This window comes from Perna viridis, chromosome 5 (assembly GCF_037379345.1).
Source record: "Perna viridis isolate PV_CMFRI_1.1 ecotype Kerala chromosome 5, ASM3737934v1, whole genome shotgun sequence".
Classification (NCBI taxonomy): Eukaryota; Metazoa; Mollusca; class Bivalvia; order Mytilida; family Mytilidae; genus Perna; species Perna viridis.
Genome location: NC_142449.1, coordinates 33,810,047 through 33,828,020, shown reverse-complemented (window position 1 = coordinate 33,828,020; position 17,974 = coordinate 33,810,047). Strand labels below are relative to the sequence as shown.

Genomic DNA, 17,974 nt, shown 5'->3' with positions numbered 1-17,974 from the left:
CAGATCATATTCATAGCCAATTTCAACATAATTTATAAGACAAACACATGTACAGCTTTCTTGTGCAAGGTTGAGTGCATGTACATGTACAATCAAAAGTACACCAACTCCCTATTTTTATCCATGAAATGTTTCCACAAACATGGTCCAAATTCTTTGACTGTCAAAATTTTGGTGTCACTAGAGCCTGGGTTTATCTTATCTGCCATAGCAGGCAGACTGACATTAGGCCACTGCCAATTTTCAGATTTAAGATACATTTAAATGACCCCTGCTTAGCTCTCTCAATTTAGCCTAGCCGTATACACATATTTCAATGCTTCTTAAACAACATTTTCCAATAGTTTTTGAATATTTGTTTTACAAATCAATTATGAAAGTAAAACTGCAAGATACTAACGTTAAACTCATTAGATTGTTAGATCTCCAAGAAAATACACTGCATGAACAGTTTAAAGACAAACAAAAAACAAAAAAAAAACAAGTTTAACTTAATCAAAAAGATAAAATAGTCTTTGAAATTCAGGATTTCCTTGACTTTCAACACATTTAAAATGGGTACAAAATTCAGAAGCCAAAATAATCTAACCCACATTTGTACACAAGCATTATTGCAAAACAATGTGTATAAATTTCTTGATTATTATAAGATTAGGAAACAGAAGCTTGAATACCTTTGGAGAATACCTTGTGTCTTTTACCTATATTTCGATACAAAGTTACATTGTTTATTCAAGCAAGGCCATCGTGAAGAAAATGTTTGTTTGCTGTTTACCTGCTCCCAATTTGCTTGAATTTGCAGTGATATTGTTGGCCTTTTTCAAAATTACCCTTATCCACTTTTGATAGTGAAAATAGCAAATATTTTTTTCAATTGGGAGATAAAGAATGACTCATCAAAACCAAGGTTTTTTATTGCATAACTACAATGTTGTATGGAGTATCACAAGAAGAGATTTGTCAAACAGCTTACTAATACAATTTTTAACAGAAACACCATATATAGCACTTAGACTACCAATTGAAGTATATTTTAAACCCAGAAAATATGAGGTTTTTTTTAGGGGAATGAGCTCTTTTGGAAGTAATTTAAGACAAACAATATCACTGATTTGATCAGAGACATGCTACGGTAAGTAAGTGTTTTTTCTAAGGAAGCTTACATTATAATAAAAATGTGTTTAAAAAAAAGATATTTGCCATAAAAATGAAAGAACAATATTCTAAATAGATACATTATTTGTAGTAATGGTTGATAAATAGCAAACCAAGAATTTTTTAAGGATAGCCTAATCATTTCAATTAAATACAGTAAATAATGACAGATGTATATATTACATGTATTATAATAAAATGGAGGAAAATAAAGATAAGCATTGAATTGAAATTGTATTTTACAAAGCATCAGCAAGTTTTTTTTTTTTTCATGGTCAGCATAAAACTGAGATACAATGTAGATATATATTGTAATGTATCTGTATATATAAGGAAACTTTGATGATGACAAGAGAAATGAGAACTTCTCGAGGACTTGGATAAGGGCATGGTAATAATTTTCCACATATTATTTTGATTTTTCATAACAAATAATCTGAGTCTTTGTATTTTTCTCAGGTTAACACATGGGAGAAAAGGCAAAAGCTTACAAAATCCTGAAATTTAGAAGTTACTGCATTTAATACTGATTACATGTACATGTATATTCAATAATAATTATTATGATTCATTTAAAATAACAAATAAATGTAATTATGTGGATGTTGTATGTGAATATCTTAAAAAAATGTACATGTAACTACAAATTGTATATTTAAAAAGTACTAATAAAAAGGCAAAGCTCAACTACACGTAGAATATTGACTGCTAAAATGTACATGTACAATTAATACATACAGGTACAAATGTACATGTACTAAATTCATTTCAGAGCAATATGCTTAACTGGTCTTTTATATATTTTTGTCATTTGAATAGAGATCAAACATGTATATGAATTGCCATTTATAATAATTTAACTTACTGGTGACTTTGAAGGCTTGGCATTGAATACATAGAGTCTGGTACCTGACAGTGCCTGCAAACACCAAAAAAATATTATCAGAACAACTATTATCAGCAACAAGTTTCACAAAAAGTTGAAAGAATGATTTTTCATAAATGCTAAGGCAAAAAAATTAATGTTTCTCTTTCCTGCTACCCTTACAACATTTGTGATCATTTTTTTTTGTGTATGTCATTTCATGCCCATTTTGGCTCAAGCACCCATGAAGTCTACATTGTTTACTCATTAAATCAAAGTAAAATGTTTTTGTCTTTTTTTTTAAGAGGTAGACCTAGGGTAAGGAACATAACTCTTGAAATCAGTGATATGTTTGATTCATATTCAATTTCATCAAAGCCTTTCAAGCTTTTCTCCGAAACAGAATGAATTCACTCCATGTCAATTTGATGCTTACTTGAGATTGACATAAAATGATGAATACAAACATTCCAATGATATCTAAGAGTTGTGCCCCTTACCCAAGGTCTACCTCCTTAAGTAAAATAATTACCCTACCTACATTTGTACCACTCCTATTTTTCTCTTGCTGGTAGCAGGAAACATGACTATTATTTTGTTTGCCTAACATCACAAACCATTCTACCATTTTTCTATCAGAACTACACGTCTGATTTTTTGTTAAATTAGCAAAACACCTAACAACTTACAAAAATAATCAGTTAACACACAGTTGTTTGTTAAAAACTCCTCCGTTTTTTCCTTGAGAAGAACAGTCTGTACCATAGACGAAATTCTACTAGATGAGTTTCTGCTTCATGAAAATGTCAACCTTCACTCAACAAGTAGTCATAGGAATTAAAATTTCTTAAATGGGGCATTTCAAATAACATTCAGAATTTCAACGAGTCATTCTTCAGCATTTGGACTTTAATAGAATACTTTCAGCTGGAATGTAGTTGACAGCTTAAGCATATGGCCCCTCAAACCAAATCACTGGATATTGATACTGGGCACAAGCAGCAAAGAACTATTGTCCACAACATTGTGATAAAGTTCATATGAACTGACAACATAACTAACAAGGCCCCTTCATTTTGACAAGCACTATCTATACATGTGGTTTAATGAAAAGCCTTTTAATAACAAAATAACCCCAAATACATGTACATGTACTGTATGAAAAAAGAACTTAACTTCTCTTGTTTCTATACAAATTTGTAATTGTTTGTTCACTTTTTAGCCTTCCTTTAAATCATACTTGCAATAAAATGTAATTTGACATTAAATTTCAGCATACTTGTACTTCTGACAGTAGTTTAAGTGTATGGAAATATTTGCATACTTTAAGCAAGGTAAATAATGCCAGGCTTCACAATTTATACTGGATCAATGGGCATTAAAATAAAAAATGACGACAAATTAGTTCCTGTTTGACTGTCTGTTTTCATTCTGGTAGGCATCATCCTGAACCTGCCGATTGGTATGATGTATTTGTTTGCACCATGATAACATATTTGTTCACCATGCCATAATTTTCCTTGCTTCTTTTGTCCACCTCGGATGCCACGTCTTGTGAGCAGGTGTTTCTAGAAAAGCAGAGGACTTTTATCCCACCAGTGCCCCTGGTTCGTGCTGCCGGTTTTTGGTGGAGTCCGGGTTGCTCGTTTACGTTTGTTTCTTTGTAAGTGTTATTTTGGTTATTTCATATTCTTTGTTTTGTGTATCTGTTTTCCATCTCTAGTCTTTATCCTTGGAATATATTCTTTTGATTTCTGCTGGAATCTTGGTTCGCTAAATTACAATTTGGTAATACATCATTAAAGTCGTCACATGGTCTGCAGTCCGTGATTCATATTCAGCAAACTAAACAACATTTTGACTCAGAATCAATTCTTAGAGTATAACAGAAATTATGATTTTATTTACCACAATTCATACTTCTCCGCAAACCTCTCTACAGTTCATGAAGTGTAATCTGCCCGGAACTTTATTATATTGCAAAACTTGGTCAAAAACAAACCCAAAATACTTACAATAACTGTTTCCAATTTTTAGGTCTAAATACTTACAATAACTATGCTTTCCCATTTCTCAGGTCTAAATACTTACAATAACTCTGTTTTCCCATTTCTCAGGCCTGACTTCTTGTTTGACCATACGTTTGATATACAATTTGGTTCTGCGGCCAAGGTATTCCCTGATAGCATCTGAAATAGAGGTCAACACATTTATATTTAATGGCACATTCTAGTTTGATACATTAATTAAAAGTCTGGGTCTTTGACTTTGTTATTATTTTACCATTACATGCTAAATATAGAATCTCAAATTCCCTTATAAGTAAAGACAGGATATTTATTCAGTGATATAAACAGAAAAAATGCATTGTTTTCCAACTTTTTTTTCGTACATGACAGGGCCATAAAAGCTAGTTTCTGAACATACCCTTTTGGTTTCAAAATCTTTCATACTAAGAATTTCACGTGAAGTTGAAATTATACAATTGATTATAAGTTATAATTAGAATGTGAAATTACTTTTTTCTATGACTTGTAATCATTTATCAGTCTTCTGAATAATTGTATTGGAATATGCTACTGGAGAAGAGATATTAATTATGATAGGAAAGGAACGACAAATACTTTGATGTCATACACTACATTAAACTATACAGTGGTATCCACTTAATACCTGTTAATTGCATATCCTGTTAATTGCATATCCTGTTAATTGCATATCCTATTAATTGCATAAAACTCAAAGAACAAAAAAATTTCCCATCTTATCTATATAAAAAAATTTAGAAACCTACTCTTAAAATTGCATAAATATTTTTCAAAATTTACTCAAAAATGTATCTACATTTGTCAATGGGTAAAACATTAAAACATTAACATTAGTGAAATACATGTACCTCAGTTTTCTAAAGGAACTTAGTTTTTACAACAATATTTTCTCTTTCTTTTGACTAGACACTCTGGCATGAATCTAATTAGCCATAATTAAAGAATATGTCTCGCTTAAATGTTAGATATTTTCCCTTGGAAGGGTAATTTCTGATAATTGCATACTTTAATCCTGACAAATAGGTTATGGGATTAAAAGGAATCCATTATGCATAAACATGAATACATTTCTATCTACAGTATAAAATGAGACTGTATAAATTTTTCCTGTGCCTATCTAATTTGAGAGAGGACTTTTAATTGGTAGTCCTTTGGGCAACTTAAGTTTATTCTTAAAATATTATTAGTCCTAAAGGCAGGACTGCAAAATTATTTTGAGGACTAATTAATCAATCTACCAAATAGTCCAGTGGGCTACTTAGCATGAAACGTTAACATCAAAGCCTGATCAGGGGTTCAAATTAGTAATGATCCAAAGTCCAGGACCTTCAGTTTCTTACCTACATTTTTATGTAGAATCTTTGAAATTTTATCAATATTGGTCCAGGACCTTCAACACTTAAGTACTATTCTGTGTAAGAATCAGACAATGAGTGGCACATCATTTTTCTCAATTTGATCTTTTTTGCTTTATACATATTCAAATACATCTAGAAGACAATTATTAAGCTATTTAAATTTATCCTGAAGCATTGGTGATATAGATATTTTTTGACTGCTTACATAAGGAAAAAGTTCGGGAAAATTTTCCTGCCATTTTTCCATAGTGCATTTCAGCTAACTTTGACCTATCAATATCTTAAAAAGGTATATTTGCAAACACTTTGACAGTAATTTCTTGAGGTTATGAGGTATAAATACTTGGATGTGACACACCTTATACACATTTTGCCTGATTCTTAGATGGAGGAGCACTTTGTTGTGTATTTTAGATTTTTCTCAAGTGCAAAAATGATTTGAAAAGTCTAGTACCATCAAAGCATGAAAGGATATTTGAACCCTGATTATAAAACCTCTATAGATTGTCTTTCAATACAGTTTATTTCATAACAGTGAAAAATCTGATTTCCTAATTGGATAAAAGGTGGTTATGTTTCATTCTTAATTCCACAGTAGTATCTCCATCAGTCAATACCACTAATAAAAAAAAAAAACCAGAAAACCAGTCATTGTCAGAAAATTTCGTGATTATGACCAGCTGGGGATCTAGAGTTACGCCCCTTTAATAAAACGCAGTTGCGATTCAGACGTGCATGTGACATAGTCACACTTCTTTAAATTAATTATATGTACAACAAAAAAATTCAAGGATATGGTTCCTAAATGAAATAAACATAATAGCTGTGTGTAGTTTAAATATCACGACTCCTTTATCAACAACTATCATAACAAGTAGAATACATGTACATACACAATCTTATAAAACAAAATGTCAAACTTAAAAGTGCAAATTTTCATATGCATTAACTATGCTACATAGTACAAGTACCAGGTAGGGGCAGAAATCCAACTGATGTACATGTACATGTATTTAATTTCCAACCTGTACATTTACATTGTATACTAACATGTATCTGAACTTTCCTTAAATCTCAAGGTCTTGAATGACTTATGGGATAAAGGCCATGTACAGAAATAGTTTGTATATTGTTTAACAAGAAACTCAAAACATGTATATTTGTATGTAATTTATAACCAAATAAAAATAAAGGTACATGTAGTTCATATCTATAAAAAAGATACTACAATGGCTTAACAGATAATGCACACACCCAAAAACATTCACATGTACATGTACATTTTGTACAAATGTATTAATTTTGACTTTTTTATTTTAATGCTGTCAAAGATATGCTTACCAGTACTTAGGACAAACTTAAAATTTATTTTTGGGAGTATACATGTACATAACACGTTTTTCTTTTGTTCTAGGGATATTTCTATCATACATTGTATTACATTTTTTTCATACATGTATTATCAGTTTATTTACACATACATGAATGTACATTATATGTAACTTACAGCCTACATCATTGAATTAACTATCAACAGATTATAATGTTTGGATTATTCGGTGTCAGCATTGTAAATACAATGTAAAACAAAATACTTCCTTAAATAATCAGGAAATGATATCTCTTATCAAATAGCCACCACATATCAATTTCTAAGGCACACATTACACCATAGGTAGACTATCATTATTGTAACTCACAATATCTTCCTCGTTCATTTTATTGGTCTTATGTCACAAATGAAAACTACCGCATCTACATAGGTACATGTACAGGGTTCTTAGGAACCTGAGCTCCCGTGTCCCTGACCCTCGTACATGTATAGCATGCCATAACAGCAGTCTTTGTCATATAAACTTCTGACAACAAACCCAAACTCAAAAAGCTCAAATTCTGCAAGCCCACCAGCATTTTTACCAGCCATGGCTGTCAGGCTGGTGTTCAATTTCGAACAAGAGATTGTTTAGGGGGCACCCCACCTTAAACATGAGGACAATTTACTTTCCATAACCTTCAATAACCAGCCTTCACCCTAGTGTGATGTTATAAAAGTGTCACAAATGGCTAATTATAACACTACAGCATTATATGTTAGATTGCATATCTGGTAAAAATGATAAAATAAATCTTAAATTGAAAACTGGGTTTGGACAACTGGCATTGTGAATTAATGATGATGGCAGCATGGTGCAATGCCATGTTAAATTGGGTCTTGGTGTCATATCAATATCATCCAGCAAAATACAACCACTGGTCTCTGAGAAATACAGGTACTCAGTTAATGTCTATGCAAAGATTAGGCAGATCTTATGATAAAGAAGGCATAGGGTAAATTTTATCCAAATGATTTTATGTTCCAATGTAATGTATATAATATGTACAAATAGTATAAAGTTTGTTTCAAATTGACCATGAATGGCTCAAAAATTATTTTAAAGTTCTCAAACAATGCAACCAAATTTTGCTCAAATTAAAGACTATCTCCGTTTCTTCTATGAATTACATTTACAATGCTTTTAATGTAATTTATTTCTCTTTAATCAAAAACCAACTTTGAACTTAGAGAAAAAGATGCATTTGTGATAAGAAATGGATGAAAAAATTTTGAAAAAAAAAATTGTCATGTGCAACCCACTGCCTGGTTTTTGCATGGACACCCTCTTAGTCTTATTTTCAAAATTGAACTGGAGAGAAGAAGTCATTTCACAGCTGCATAATTTTCAATTGGCATATTTAACAAAACAAAAAATAATATGATATGTTTTTTTTTAATGTCTTCCCCATATTACAGAAAACAGCAAGGAGAATATAAAATTTATATATCTTACATGTAGTTAGTCCTTTCCTTCAAAATTCTCAATGACTAGCTTGAATAATAGAGAGGTGTACAGGATTTAACTAGCCAAAAACAAGAACAGTACACATCATTTCACTAGCCCAAATAAATTTTTACTAGTCCAGGGCTTCAGGCTGGTGGCTAAAGGCAAGCACTGTGTAGTAATAAAATTCTGAGTTGACACTTCATCTCATTTCCCACAATAAAGTTCTATTCTCTAATCATAATTATGTAGCCAACCCTTCAAAACATGTAGGCTTGTAATATCTGTTGCTTGTTTGTAGGGGTAGAAATAAGAAAAAATTTCCAAATGGTAAAGTGGGCAAGTTTTGCTTAAAGCTGAAACTGAAATGGCCAATAGTTATATTTGCTCGCTTTTATGCTATATTGAAAAGAAAAAAATGCATCTGAAGTTACAAAGGTACAGGGGCAGTTGACTAAGCTGGTCAATTTGCTGACACTAAACTGGCCCTTAATGAATTTTGACCTTTGACTTGAAGCAGACTTTACTATATGATTTGCTCAAATTACTATTATAACTGAAATTACATGTACATGTAGTTATAAAACTTAAAGCTCAATAATTTCAGAAAATGGGAGCCTCAAATGGGAGTAACTTTCCCATTATTTCTAAAGTAGTCTTTCCATACTTACCAAACCAAACAATAAATTTAAGTTTTTCATATACCAATGACAAAGTGGTACAAAAATAATGATTGCCTCAGATAAAAATTTCTCTTGAACGGACTGGCCGGAAAAATCAAAGATGGCATGGAGGAATTAGATGTATAATGTGCCAAGGTTGGGGGACTTATCCGATTTCTGAAATTGGGGCTATGAAAACTGGAAGCTTTTTGGTCTTCCATTTGACAATGGGAAATAATCAAATAATATGAGGCTAAGTTTCGGGGTATTAGAGCATTTGAAAAATTACTGATAATGCATGAAAGTCTGGTCCACAAAAGGTCAGGGAGTTTGAGTCAGACTCACTCATTTTGAAGCTGAAATGGCAGCATTTTCCTTTGATGTCTTTTTTTTTCTCTTTGATCATTCAAAATTTTGCCAATGTCAAAAGTTGAAAGCTTGACAGCCCAGGAAAGTGAATGTTAGCATTTTAGCCATTTAGGTAAGAGACTCTTCTATGGCATGTATCTTCTCGATTGCATGTATATAGCCCCAAAGTACATTCTTGTAAAAATGAGAGAATCTTTCTGAAGAAAAAATGCAAATGCTGTATGCCAGAAAAGTCAAAGGGTGTGACTTAAATTTGATGCTCTGATTATTTTCATTTCAACATTCATTTTCGATTTTAAACATCGTTATTTTCTCTTTCACACATTCTCACCTTGTAAATCTCTCGGTACATTGTTGACCGACGCCATATTGTGATAAATCTACCAGTCGTTCATTAATTTGTCGTTGTTCTTCGGTAATATGACATATAACTTTTTGAGCACTTGAAAACTTCTAAGGATGTAAACACGGAAGTGGCTATGAAACCGCCATGTTTAATGTGGATATGACGTAGACTGATCTAAATAAAGTATCAAAACAATAACCATGTGCTTTAAACTCGTGGTAATCAAGTTATAAATAAATCCGTGTTTTCGAGGTGTTTTGAAACAAGAAGAGAAATTAATATTTTCGAAAAATTGAATATTCAAACCATTTCTTAGTTAAAATTATAAAACTTATTTTATGAGCAAATTGGAGAAAGAAAAAAATCTATACACGATCTTTTAAATAGCATCATAGATCTATCTGTTATTAAAATAATTGTAGATCTCTGATAGCATTGAAGAGTTCGTTCAAGTCTTTTTTATTAATTATGTCTATCACCAAACATCTAGTTTCCAAAACTTTACTGCAGTTAATGAGTTAGCAATTTTAAATCCTTGTATCTAACTGATCTCTTGTACACAATACTGCTATGAGAAAAATATTATAGTATTGTGATTTTTTTCCCTCAATTTAGTACAGTACTGGTATACCAGTATTGTACTCATGGTATTATAATTGTGTCTTTATTTTTTTGTGTAAACACGAGCTGTGAATTGGACAATATATTTTATGAGTTTGTTGTTGTGTATTTTGACCAGTTGCTTAAATTTGCTTATTTGCATGTCATGTTGCAGTTGTGATGTGGATTTGCATGAAACTAGTATACTTAAAAGTTTCTTGCATAGTATAGACACATATGAACACGTAAAAGATAATTAATGTTTTCTGTTTATTATTGTGATAACAAATCATATAATATTTCAACAGTTCAACAGTTCCATTATTGAAATCACAGAGTTATTCTAACACAAAGTCAATTAGACATGATACTGTTCTGCAATATGAGTTAGCAATTTTAAATCCTTTACTGAATGATGGATATGGCAGATTTGGTGGCCATTTATGGTCAAATTACTCATCATGGCTTGTATTGTTCTGAAACATTTTTCTTTAAACATAACATAAAAGACACCATGAAGAACTTCAAAGAAAAACTAATGGAAATCAAAGACATCAAAAAGGTTTAATTAGATACTGATAACTTAGTTATTTTGATGAATTATTTAGAGCATCAAATTATTTTTAAATAAAATGAATTCAAATAGTTTGTTATAATGATTGATTCTAATAAGGCTAAATCACCAATTAAAACAGAAAGTAAACTAAATGAAGGTTTATTGTTATGATTATTTAATCATTGCAATAGAAATTTTAACAATAACATAATGACTTTATTTTGCAGATACACCCATAAAAATGTTTTCATTACAATTTAAAAAAAACAGCTTTTTCATAAATTTTGTTGCATATTTGACATAGATGTTCTTCTATAGAATCTTTTAGTATTTAAAATTTCCAATGGAAGATAATAAGTGTTAATATTTTCTTTCATATTATTTACTTTTTGTCTGATCTGGTATTTTGCAATTATTTACCTCATCTACATCATTATTATATAGTTTCCTTATATGCATGTTACGTAATTGTAATAATGTAAATTTTAAATGTAGGCGTGTCTTGTTCATAATAGTATCATGTATGGCAAGCCAAAGTGAACAAAAATGCCTATTTATAAATATTTATAACAAATTATAATTGTTTGTAATTCAATTATAAATATTTATAATTACCACATTTATAAATATTTATAATTACCACATTTCTGAATATTTATAATTTGTCCTTTGCTTTAATTGACTGTTGTACTTAAGATACTTAATAATGCTCTTAATCTTAAAATTATTGTTTCAATATATTCACAATACTGGTATAAATTACTGGAATAATTCACAATACTATACACAATTAATATATTTTTTGGGGAAAAAACACAATACTGGTATACAATACTGGAATATTTTTTTATATACCAGTATTGTGATCGCCAAGTACAGGAGATCCGTATATAATATTTTGAATTTATCACCAGTGAGAAGACAAAAGAAACCTCCTTGAAATGATACGCATATTATTGCATAATAATATGTTTTAGTCGTAAGTTTACCGTTACATGTACATATATCACTTGTTTTCACTGGGGCAATTTCTAGCGAAAATGTTACCGCTAAAAACTAAGACAAAAGTATTTGGCAAAGTATTATGCACATCCAAAACGCAACAAAATGGATGGTTTACACTCTCTTTGCGATTTGAATGTGTTAAAAGACTTTCTGTGTTAATTAAACAAATATCTGTTATATTATGATAGATTTATCACCTTTTGCATTCTATATCTGTACCTATCTCCGCATTTCTGAGTCGTTTACTTTATGTAATACTGATTGACCTCATGTAACACATTTATGTATGAGTCGAGATCTGAGCTTATATGATAAAATCTGATAATCTGAAATCTATTGACTAATAAGCAAATATTAATTTTCACAGGCAAATTTTATTTTATTTATTTATTTATTTTTATTTATTTATTTATTTATTTTTTTATTTATTTTTTTTTTTGTTTGATAGAACAGACTCTTCCTCAGTATTTTCATCATAAGTTTCTCAAGATTATCACTATCATTTTGTTAATTTTAATGATTTTTATAGTAAAAAATAAATTTTTGAGGCATCATTATTTTACTCACATTTGCTAGACTTAGCTGACTTTATAGCTGATCCAGCTGATCTGATCCGAACGAAAGAACGTCGTTTAGCTAGATCCTTAAATCTCAGTTTCCGCTATATAGCTGACGTATAATAGTTAAATAATCTAGATTCAGAGATTTGATACATCGCATCTACCCCAAAGAACTTGAGATTAAGGATAATGTGAAGTCAGCCTCATATCTTGACCTACACCAAGGATTTATACTTAGAGAAAGATGGTAAATGAAAACTTTTGACCAAACTATACGACAATTGCGATAATTTTCATTCCGTATTGTCAACATTCCTTGTCTGTGGCAACATTTCTTCAGCACCTACGTATGGCGTTTTTATATCACGACTCGTACGTTATGCCCGGGCTTTCCGTAACTAGGCAGACATTTGTATCGCGCTAGACTTTTTTAGAATTAGGCTTCTGGTAGAGGTTTATGTTGCTACAAGGTTGAAGTCATCAGAAGTTTTATGGTCGTCATCATGAAGTCATGGTTCGTTACGGTGTACATGTATCCATCTGCACCATGAAAATTGATTTGTTCAACGTGTTATAGTTTCCCTTTTCTTTTTTGTCTACCCGGACTTGACTTTTTATGAGCAACTCGGCGAGTGTTTATAGAAAAAACAGAGGACGCTTACTCTACCGGTGCAACTGGTCCATGCTCCCAGCTTTTTAGTGGAGTTGCTTATTTACTTTTATTACTTTGAATGTATTGTCTTAGTTACTTTATATTCTTCAATTTGTTGTATTTGTCTGTTTTCCATGTCTGGTCTTTGTCGCTGTATTACATTCTTTTGATTCTGCTAGAATCTTGGTTCGCTAAATTACTATTTGTTATCGTCTGAATATAGCTGAAATATTGCTGCTCGGACGTAAAACCGCAACAAACAAACAAACAAAACTTTTTGTTAAGAGTGACATAGCTGTCCCTTTGATCGAAGTCTGTGTACATTATACTTTCAGTCTATCAGCAATATCCGACTGAAATAAATGATCGCAGGAAAGAATTAATCCCAAAGTTAGCGAGTCTAAAAAGATCTGGTCACAAGAATGCTTGAATTGTGCTTGACAAACTGTACATTGGTAACCGACTAGCTGAACCGTCCGACTTTGCAAATCCTAATGATCAACAGTTCTTTGGGCCGGGTAATGGGCCTCGGTCGCTGGACCTCCACCACCACGCTTTGATCCCCCAAGATATCATGGGCCTGTCAACAACGGACAGCAAAATATTCCACCTTTCCGTGGACCGCCGAACTTCGTACCACAATTTAACACTCCTAACGGACCAAATAACCGGCCTCTGCGTCCTCAAAATGGCAGATAGGATGGCGCTCACAGGAGACGAGCTGTTCCCCCCTCTGAAGAAAAGAATGATATTAACATTTTGTTCCTGAACGTATGTGGACTGAAGTCGAAACTCAATTGTCCAGAGTTTATCGAACTAGTTAAGTCTCATGATGTAAACATTTTTGTAGAGTCAAAAACAGACGAACTTGATGTATTAAATTTGCCAAATGGCTATTTATGTAATTCAAAAATAAGAACAAATTGTAAAAGAAAATCAGGTGGAATTGTGGTGATTTATCGAGAATATCTCAAACATTTTTTGAAATTCATTAAGACTAGTTCTAATTTTGTTCAATGGGTAATTTTTTCATCTGATATTATGAAGTTAGATAAAGATCTTCTTCTTGGTTGTATATATTTACCACCGGAAAATTCCAAATATGCATCTAGTGAAGCATTTAATGAAATTGAGGATGAGATGCATGACATCTTAAGCAAAAATGGTTGCTGTGTTTGTACGGTTGGTGATTTTAATGCAAAAACTAGACATTTGAATGAAGTAGTAATTCCTGATGATTCTCTATTTGATATTTTGGATGACATAGGAGATGATGATGATTTTAGATCATATATCTGTGATTTTGAAGAATTGAAAAAATTATATTTTCCTCTTTCGAGATTCTCAGAAGATATTTCACCTGCTAATAATTATGGTTACAAGCTAATTGATTTTTGTAAGAGAAACAACCTCTATATTGGTAATGGTAGATTAATGGGTAATGACTATATGATTGGTCAAAAAACATGTAAAAATGTGTCTTTAATTGATTATATTTTATTGTCCTCAAGTGCTATTCCAATTGTAAAAATGTTAAATGTATTAGAGTTCAACCTCCTTTTTTCTGATGTACACAATGCTTTACAATTTACTTTCCACGCAACAATGAATAATTTTACTACACATTCCAACGATACACACCACGAACAAGCTACACGAATTCCTAGGTGGAACACAAACAAAGAAAACCGATTTGTTGAAGTAGTGCAAGATGACATTGAGACAATCAACGAAATCAATAAAAAATTAAATGACCTGAATGACGCTGGTCAAGATGGAAAAAACATAGTCAATGATATTGTTAACTCCATTGGTGGCCTGTTCAAAAAGGCAGCGACTCATGCATTTAGCAAGAAACACAACCACAAAAAATATGCACCACACAAAACATTTCAGATTTGGTTCAATGGAGAATGTCATGAATCACGTCAAAAATTTCACAAGGCTCGCAATCGCTACAGCTTCGTCAAAAACCTACACAACAGAAATGAGCTTAAAAAAGCGAGCAAGGAATACAAGCAAAACATGAATAAAGCATACAATAACTACAAACATAAAATGGAGGCTGAACTTAGAAAAACCTCCAAAACAAATCCTAAAGGTCTGTGGAAAATATTGAATAAATTAAAGCATAACAAAACATCAGACGAGGCTAATATTTCAGTTGATACTTTGTACAATTATTTTAAATCGTTAAATGAAAATCCAAATGATGATGATGAGTTTGACATTGATCAAATGATCGATCCAAGTATTGTAAATATGTTAGATTTTGATATAACTGATGACGAGATTATTTCTGCTGTAAAAAGTTTGAAAAATTCTAAAGCAGCTGCTGAAGATGGCATTGTTAGTGAATACATTAAGAGTACGTTAAATTTGACGTTACCGACTTACAACAAGCTTTTTAACTATGTATTTGATAGCGGTACAATTCCTGATGCCTGGCTCACAGGAATTATTAAACCTGTCTATAAAAACAAGGGTGATAAGAATGACCTAGATAATTATAGAGCAATTTGTTTAACGTCAAACCTTGGTAAAGTTTTTACCTCTATTACGAACACTAGACTTATAACATTTACTGATGAGTTAGAACTTATAACTCAAGCACAAGGTGGATTTCGAAAGGGATTCTCTGTTCAAGACAACACTTTTGTTTTACACTCTCTTATATCTTTGTATCTTTCTTCTGGCAGAAAACTTTTTTGTGCCTTCATAGATTTCAAGAAGGCTTTTGATACAGTTTGGAGGGTAGGGTTATATCAAAAACTATTAAAATCGGGTATAGATGGGAAGATGTTCAGATTGATATATAATATGTACTCAGATATTAAGTCATGTGTTCACTATGGAGAATCAAAAACTGATTATTTTACATGTGAAATTGGTGTACGGCAAGGGGAGAAATTATCTCCCTTTCTTTTTTCCGTTTATCTCAACGACTTAGAAAGTTATCTAGATGAAAATTCTTGTTCCAATTTACAATTCCTAGATTCTGTATTTTTTGATAGACTTGGTGAATATTTGAAACTTTTCATTTTACTTTATGCAGGCAGACGATACAGTTATTTTTGCTGATACGGAAGAAGAATTACAAAACTCACTTCGAGTGTTTGAATCCTATTGTACTTCCTGGAAACTTAAGGTTAATACTAATAAAACTAAAATTGTAATTTTTTGTAATAGAAGATGTCAATGTAATTTTCATTTTACCTTATTTAATGATAATGTAGAAAAGTGTGATTCGTACACTTATCTTGGGCTATTATTCAATTTTAATGGTCGTTTTTGTAAAACCCGGGATAAACTTATTAATCAAGCCCAAAAGGCGATGTATGCTTTATACCATAAAATACCCAACTTGCACATTCCAATAGACCTTCAACTTAGATTATTTGATGCTCTAGTTACCCCTATTCTTACTTATTCTTCGGAAGTATGGGGCTTCGAAAATCTTTCAAGTATTGAGAAAATCCATTTGCAATTTTGCAAAAAGATACTTGGCGTGCGATCTTCAACGCCAAATATTATGATATATGGAGAACTTGGAAGATACCCTCTAGAAACTAATATCAAGGTGCGTATGGTTTGTTTTTGGTATAAGCTTATGATCAATAAAAATAAGCTTTCTGGAAAATTATGTGACCTATTATATAGTTTATACGCAAACGGTAATCGTTCTTTGGAGTGGATTAGCTTCGTAAAATCTATTTTTGACAATATTGGCATGAGTGAGATATGGGATAATGTAAACTTTTATACATTGAATGCTTTAAAAGATATTGTAAAACAGCGTCTTCAAGACCAGTTTATTCAGAAGTGGTTCTCTGATACTGATAAATTCCTCGAGAGGGAAATATTATTCCAATTTCAAGACTGAATTTTGTTTTGAGCCATACCTTATACGTCTTAAAGAAGCAAGTAGATTATATATATGTAAGGCAAGAACTTGTAATTTAAAAATCCCTATTGAGACAGGGAGATGGAATAGAATTCCAGAAAATGAACGAATATGTACACTCTGTGGCTCTGATATTGGAAATGAACTCCATTACATTGCTCATTGCTCAAACAACTCAGTCACTGAAATACGAAATGAGTATATACCCCCCTATTACAGAACGAATCCTACCCCACACAAGTTATACGGTATGTTGAAGTATTGTAACATTAAAGTTTTGACTCGCCTTTCTATCTTTTTGCGATAGGTTGAAAAGATATTGCCCACATCCAGGTAATTTTCATGAATACACTGTTTGTTCCAAAACACTGACAAAATGTTACACAAATAAATTTTCGAGAATATTATCCTTTTTTATGTAAACCCATATATATATATATATATATATATACAATGCACATCATAATATTAAATTTCATGAATTCCGTTAATTTCACTGTTATACACTTCTTTCTGTGGTACGTACGCGTGTACCTGTATAACGTACGGTAATAAAGCTCATTAATTAATTCATCCATAAAAGGTGTGGTACCGCCCATCATACCCCTCTAGGTCACATGACTGATGGATAAGTAATTGATAAATTAAAAAGTAGTTTAATTTTTTTTACTTTTTTTATTTTTTGTAATCGGCGTGTTGTACTCATTTCGCTTCCTTGACTAAAATACTATAGGACTTCTAATCTGATATATACACATACTAATCAATCATGTACTTTATTGTATTGTAAATTTGTGTGAATTCATTATTTCATTTTCGCTCCTGTAGCGCTTATCAAGCGCCTGAGTGTTTTCTTGAATAAAGTTTCTGGATAACTAATAATGCTCACCGATCAAGATCGGTAATAATTAAAATCGATACGGTTGTATTGTATGTTTATAAATTAATTTCAATCATAGTACTGATATTGAAGATGAGTTACATGTTGTAATATAATGCCCTGTATATGCACATGTGAAATGATGCAACACATTTAAATGAACATTTCACTCTGTTATCAGAAAATGAAAAAAAA

General features: G+C 31.5%; 1 protein-coding gene and 1 long non-coding RNA gene across 19 annotated transcripts in view; one reads left to right on the top strand and one right to left on the bottom strand.

Annotated features, from left to right (window-relative positions):
* Window positions 1-9,786, bottom strand: part of LOC148617176 (F-actin-uncapping protein LRRC16A-like) — a 70,326-nt gene extending 60,540 nt beyond the window's left edge. For 17 of the 18 annotated variants that reach the window (XM_088584618.1, XM_088584613.1, XM_088584614.1 and 14 more), the window contains exons 1-4: window positions 9,608-9,786; window positions 4,112-4,209; window positions 2,021-2,074; window positions 675-701 (exon numbers count right to left, since the gene is read on the bottom strand). In XM_088584618.1, the coding sequence (XP_088440744.1) occupies window positions 675-701; window positions 2,021-2,074; window positions 4,112-4,209; window positions 9,608-9,644 (216 nt within the window). In that variant the 5' untranslated portion in view covers window positions 9,645-9,786. The remainder of the gene's footprint in view (window positions 1-674; window positions 702-2,020; window positions 2,075-4,111; window positions 4,210-9,607) is intronic. The other variant, XM_088584616.1, reaches the window with a different exon arrangement.
* Window positions 9,787-12,083: 2,297 nt separating this feature from the next.
* LOC148617175 (uncharacterized) lies at window positions 12,084-14,053 on the top strand. The gene is made up of 2 exons (XR_015922447.1): window positions 12,084-12,590; window positions 13,331-14,053. It is a non-coding gene; the product is annotated as an uncharacterized LOC148617175 (long non-coding RNA).
* The last annotated feature ends 3,921 nt before the right edge of the window (window positions 14,054-17,974 follow it).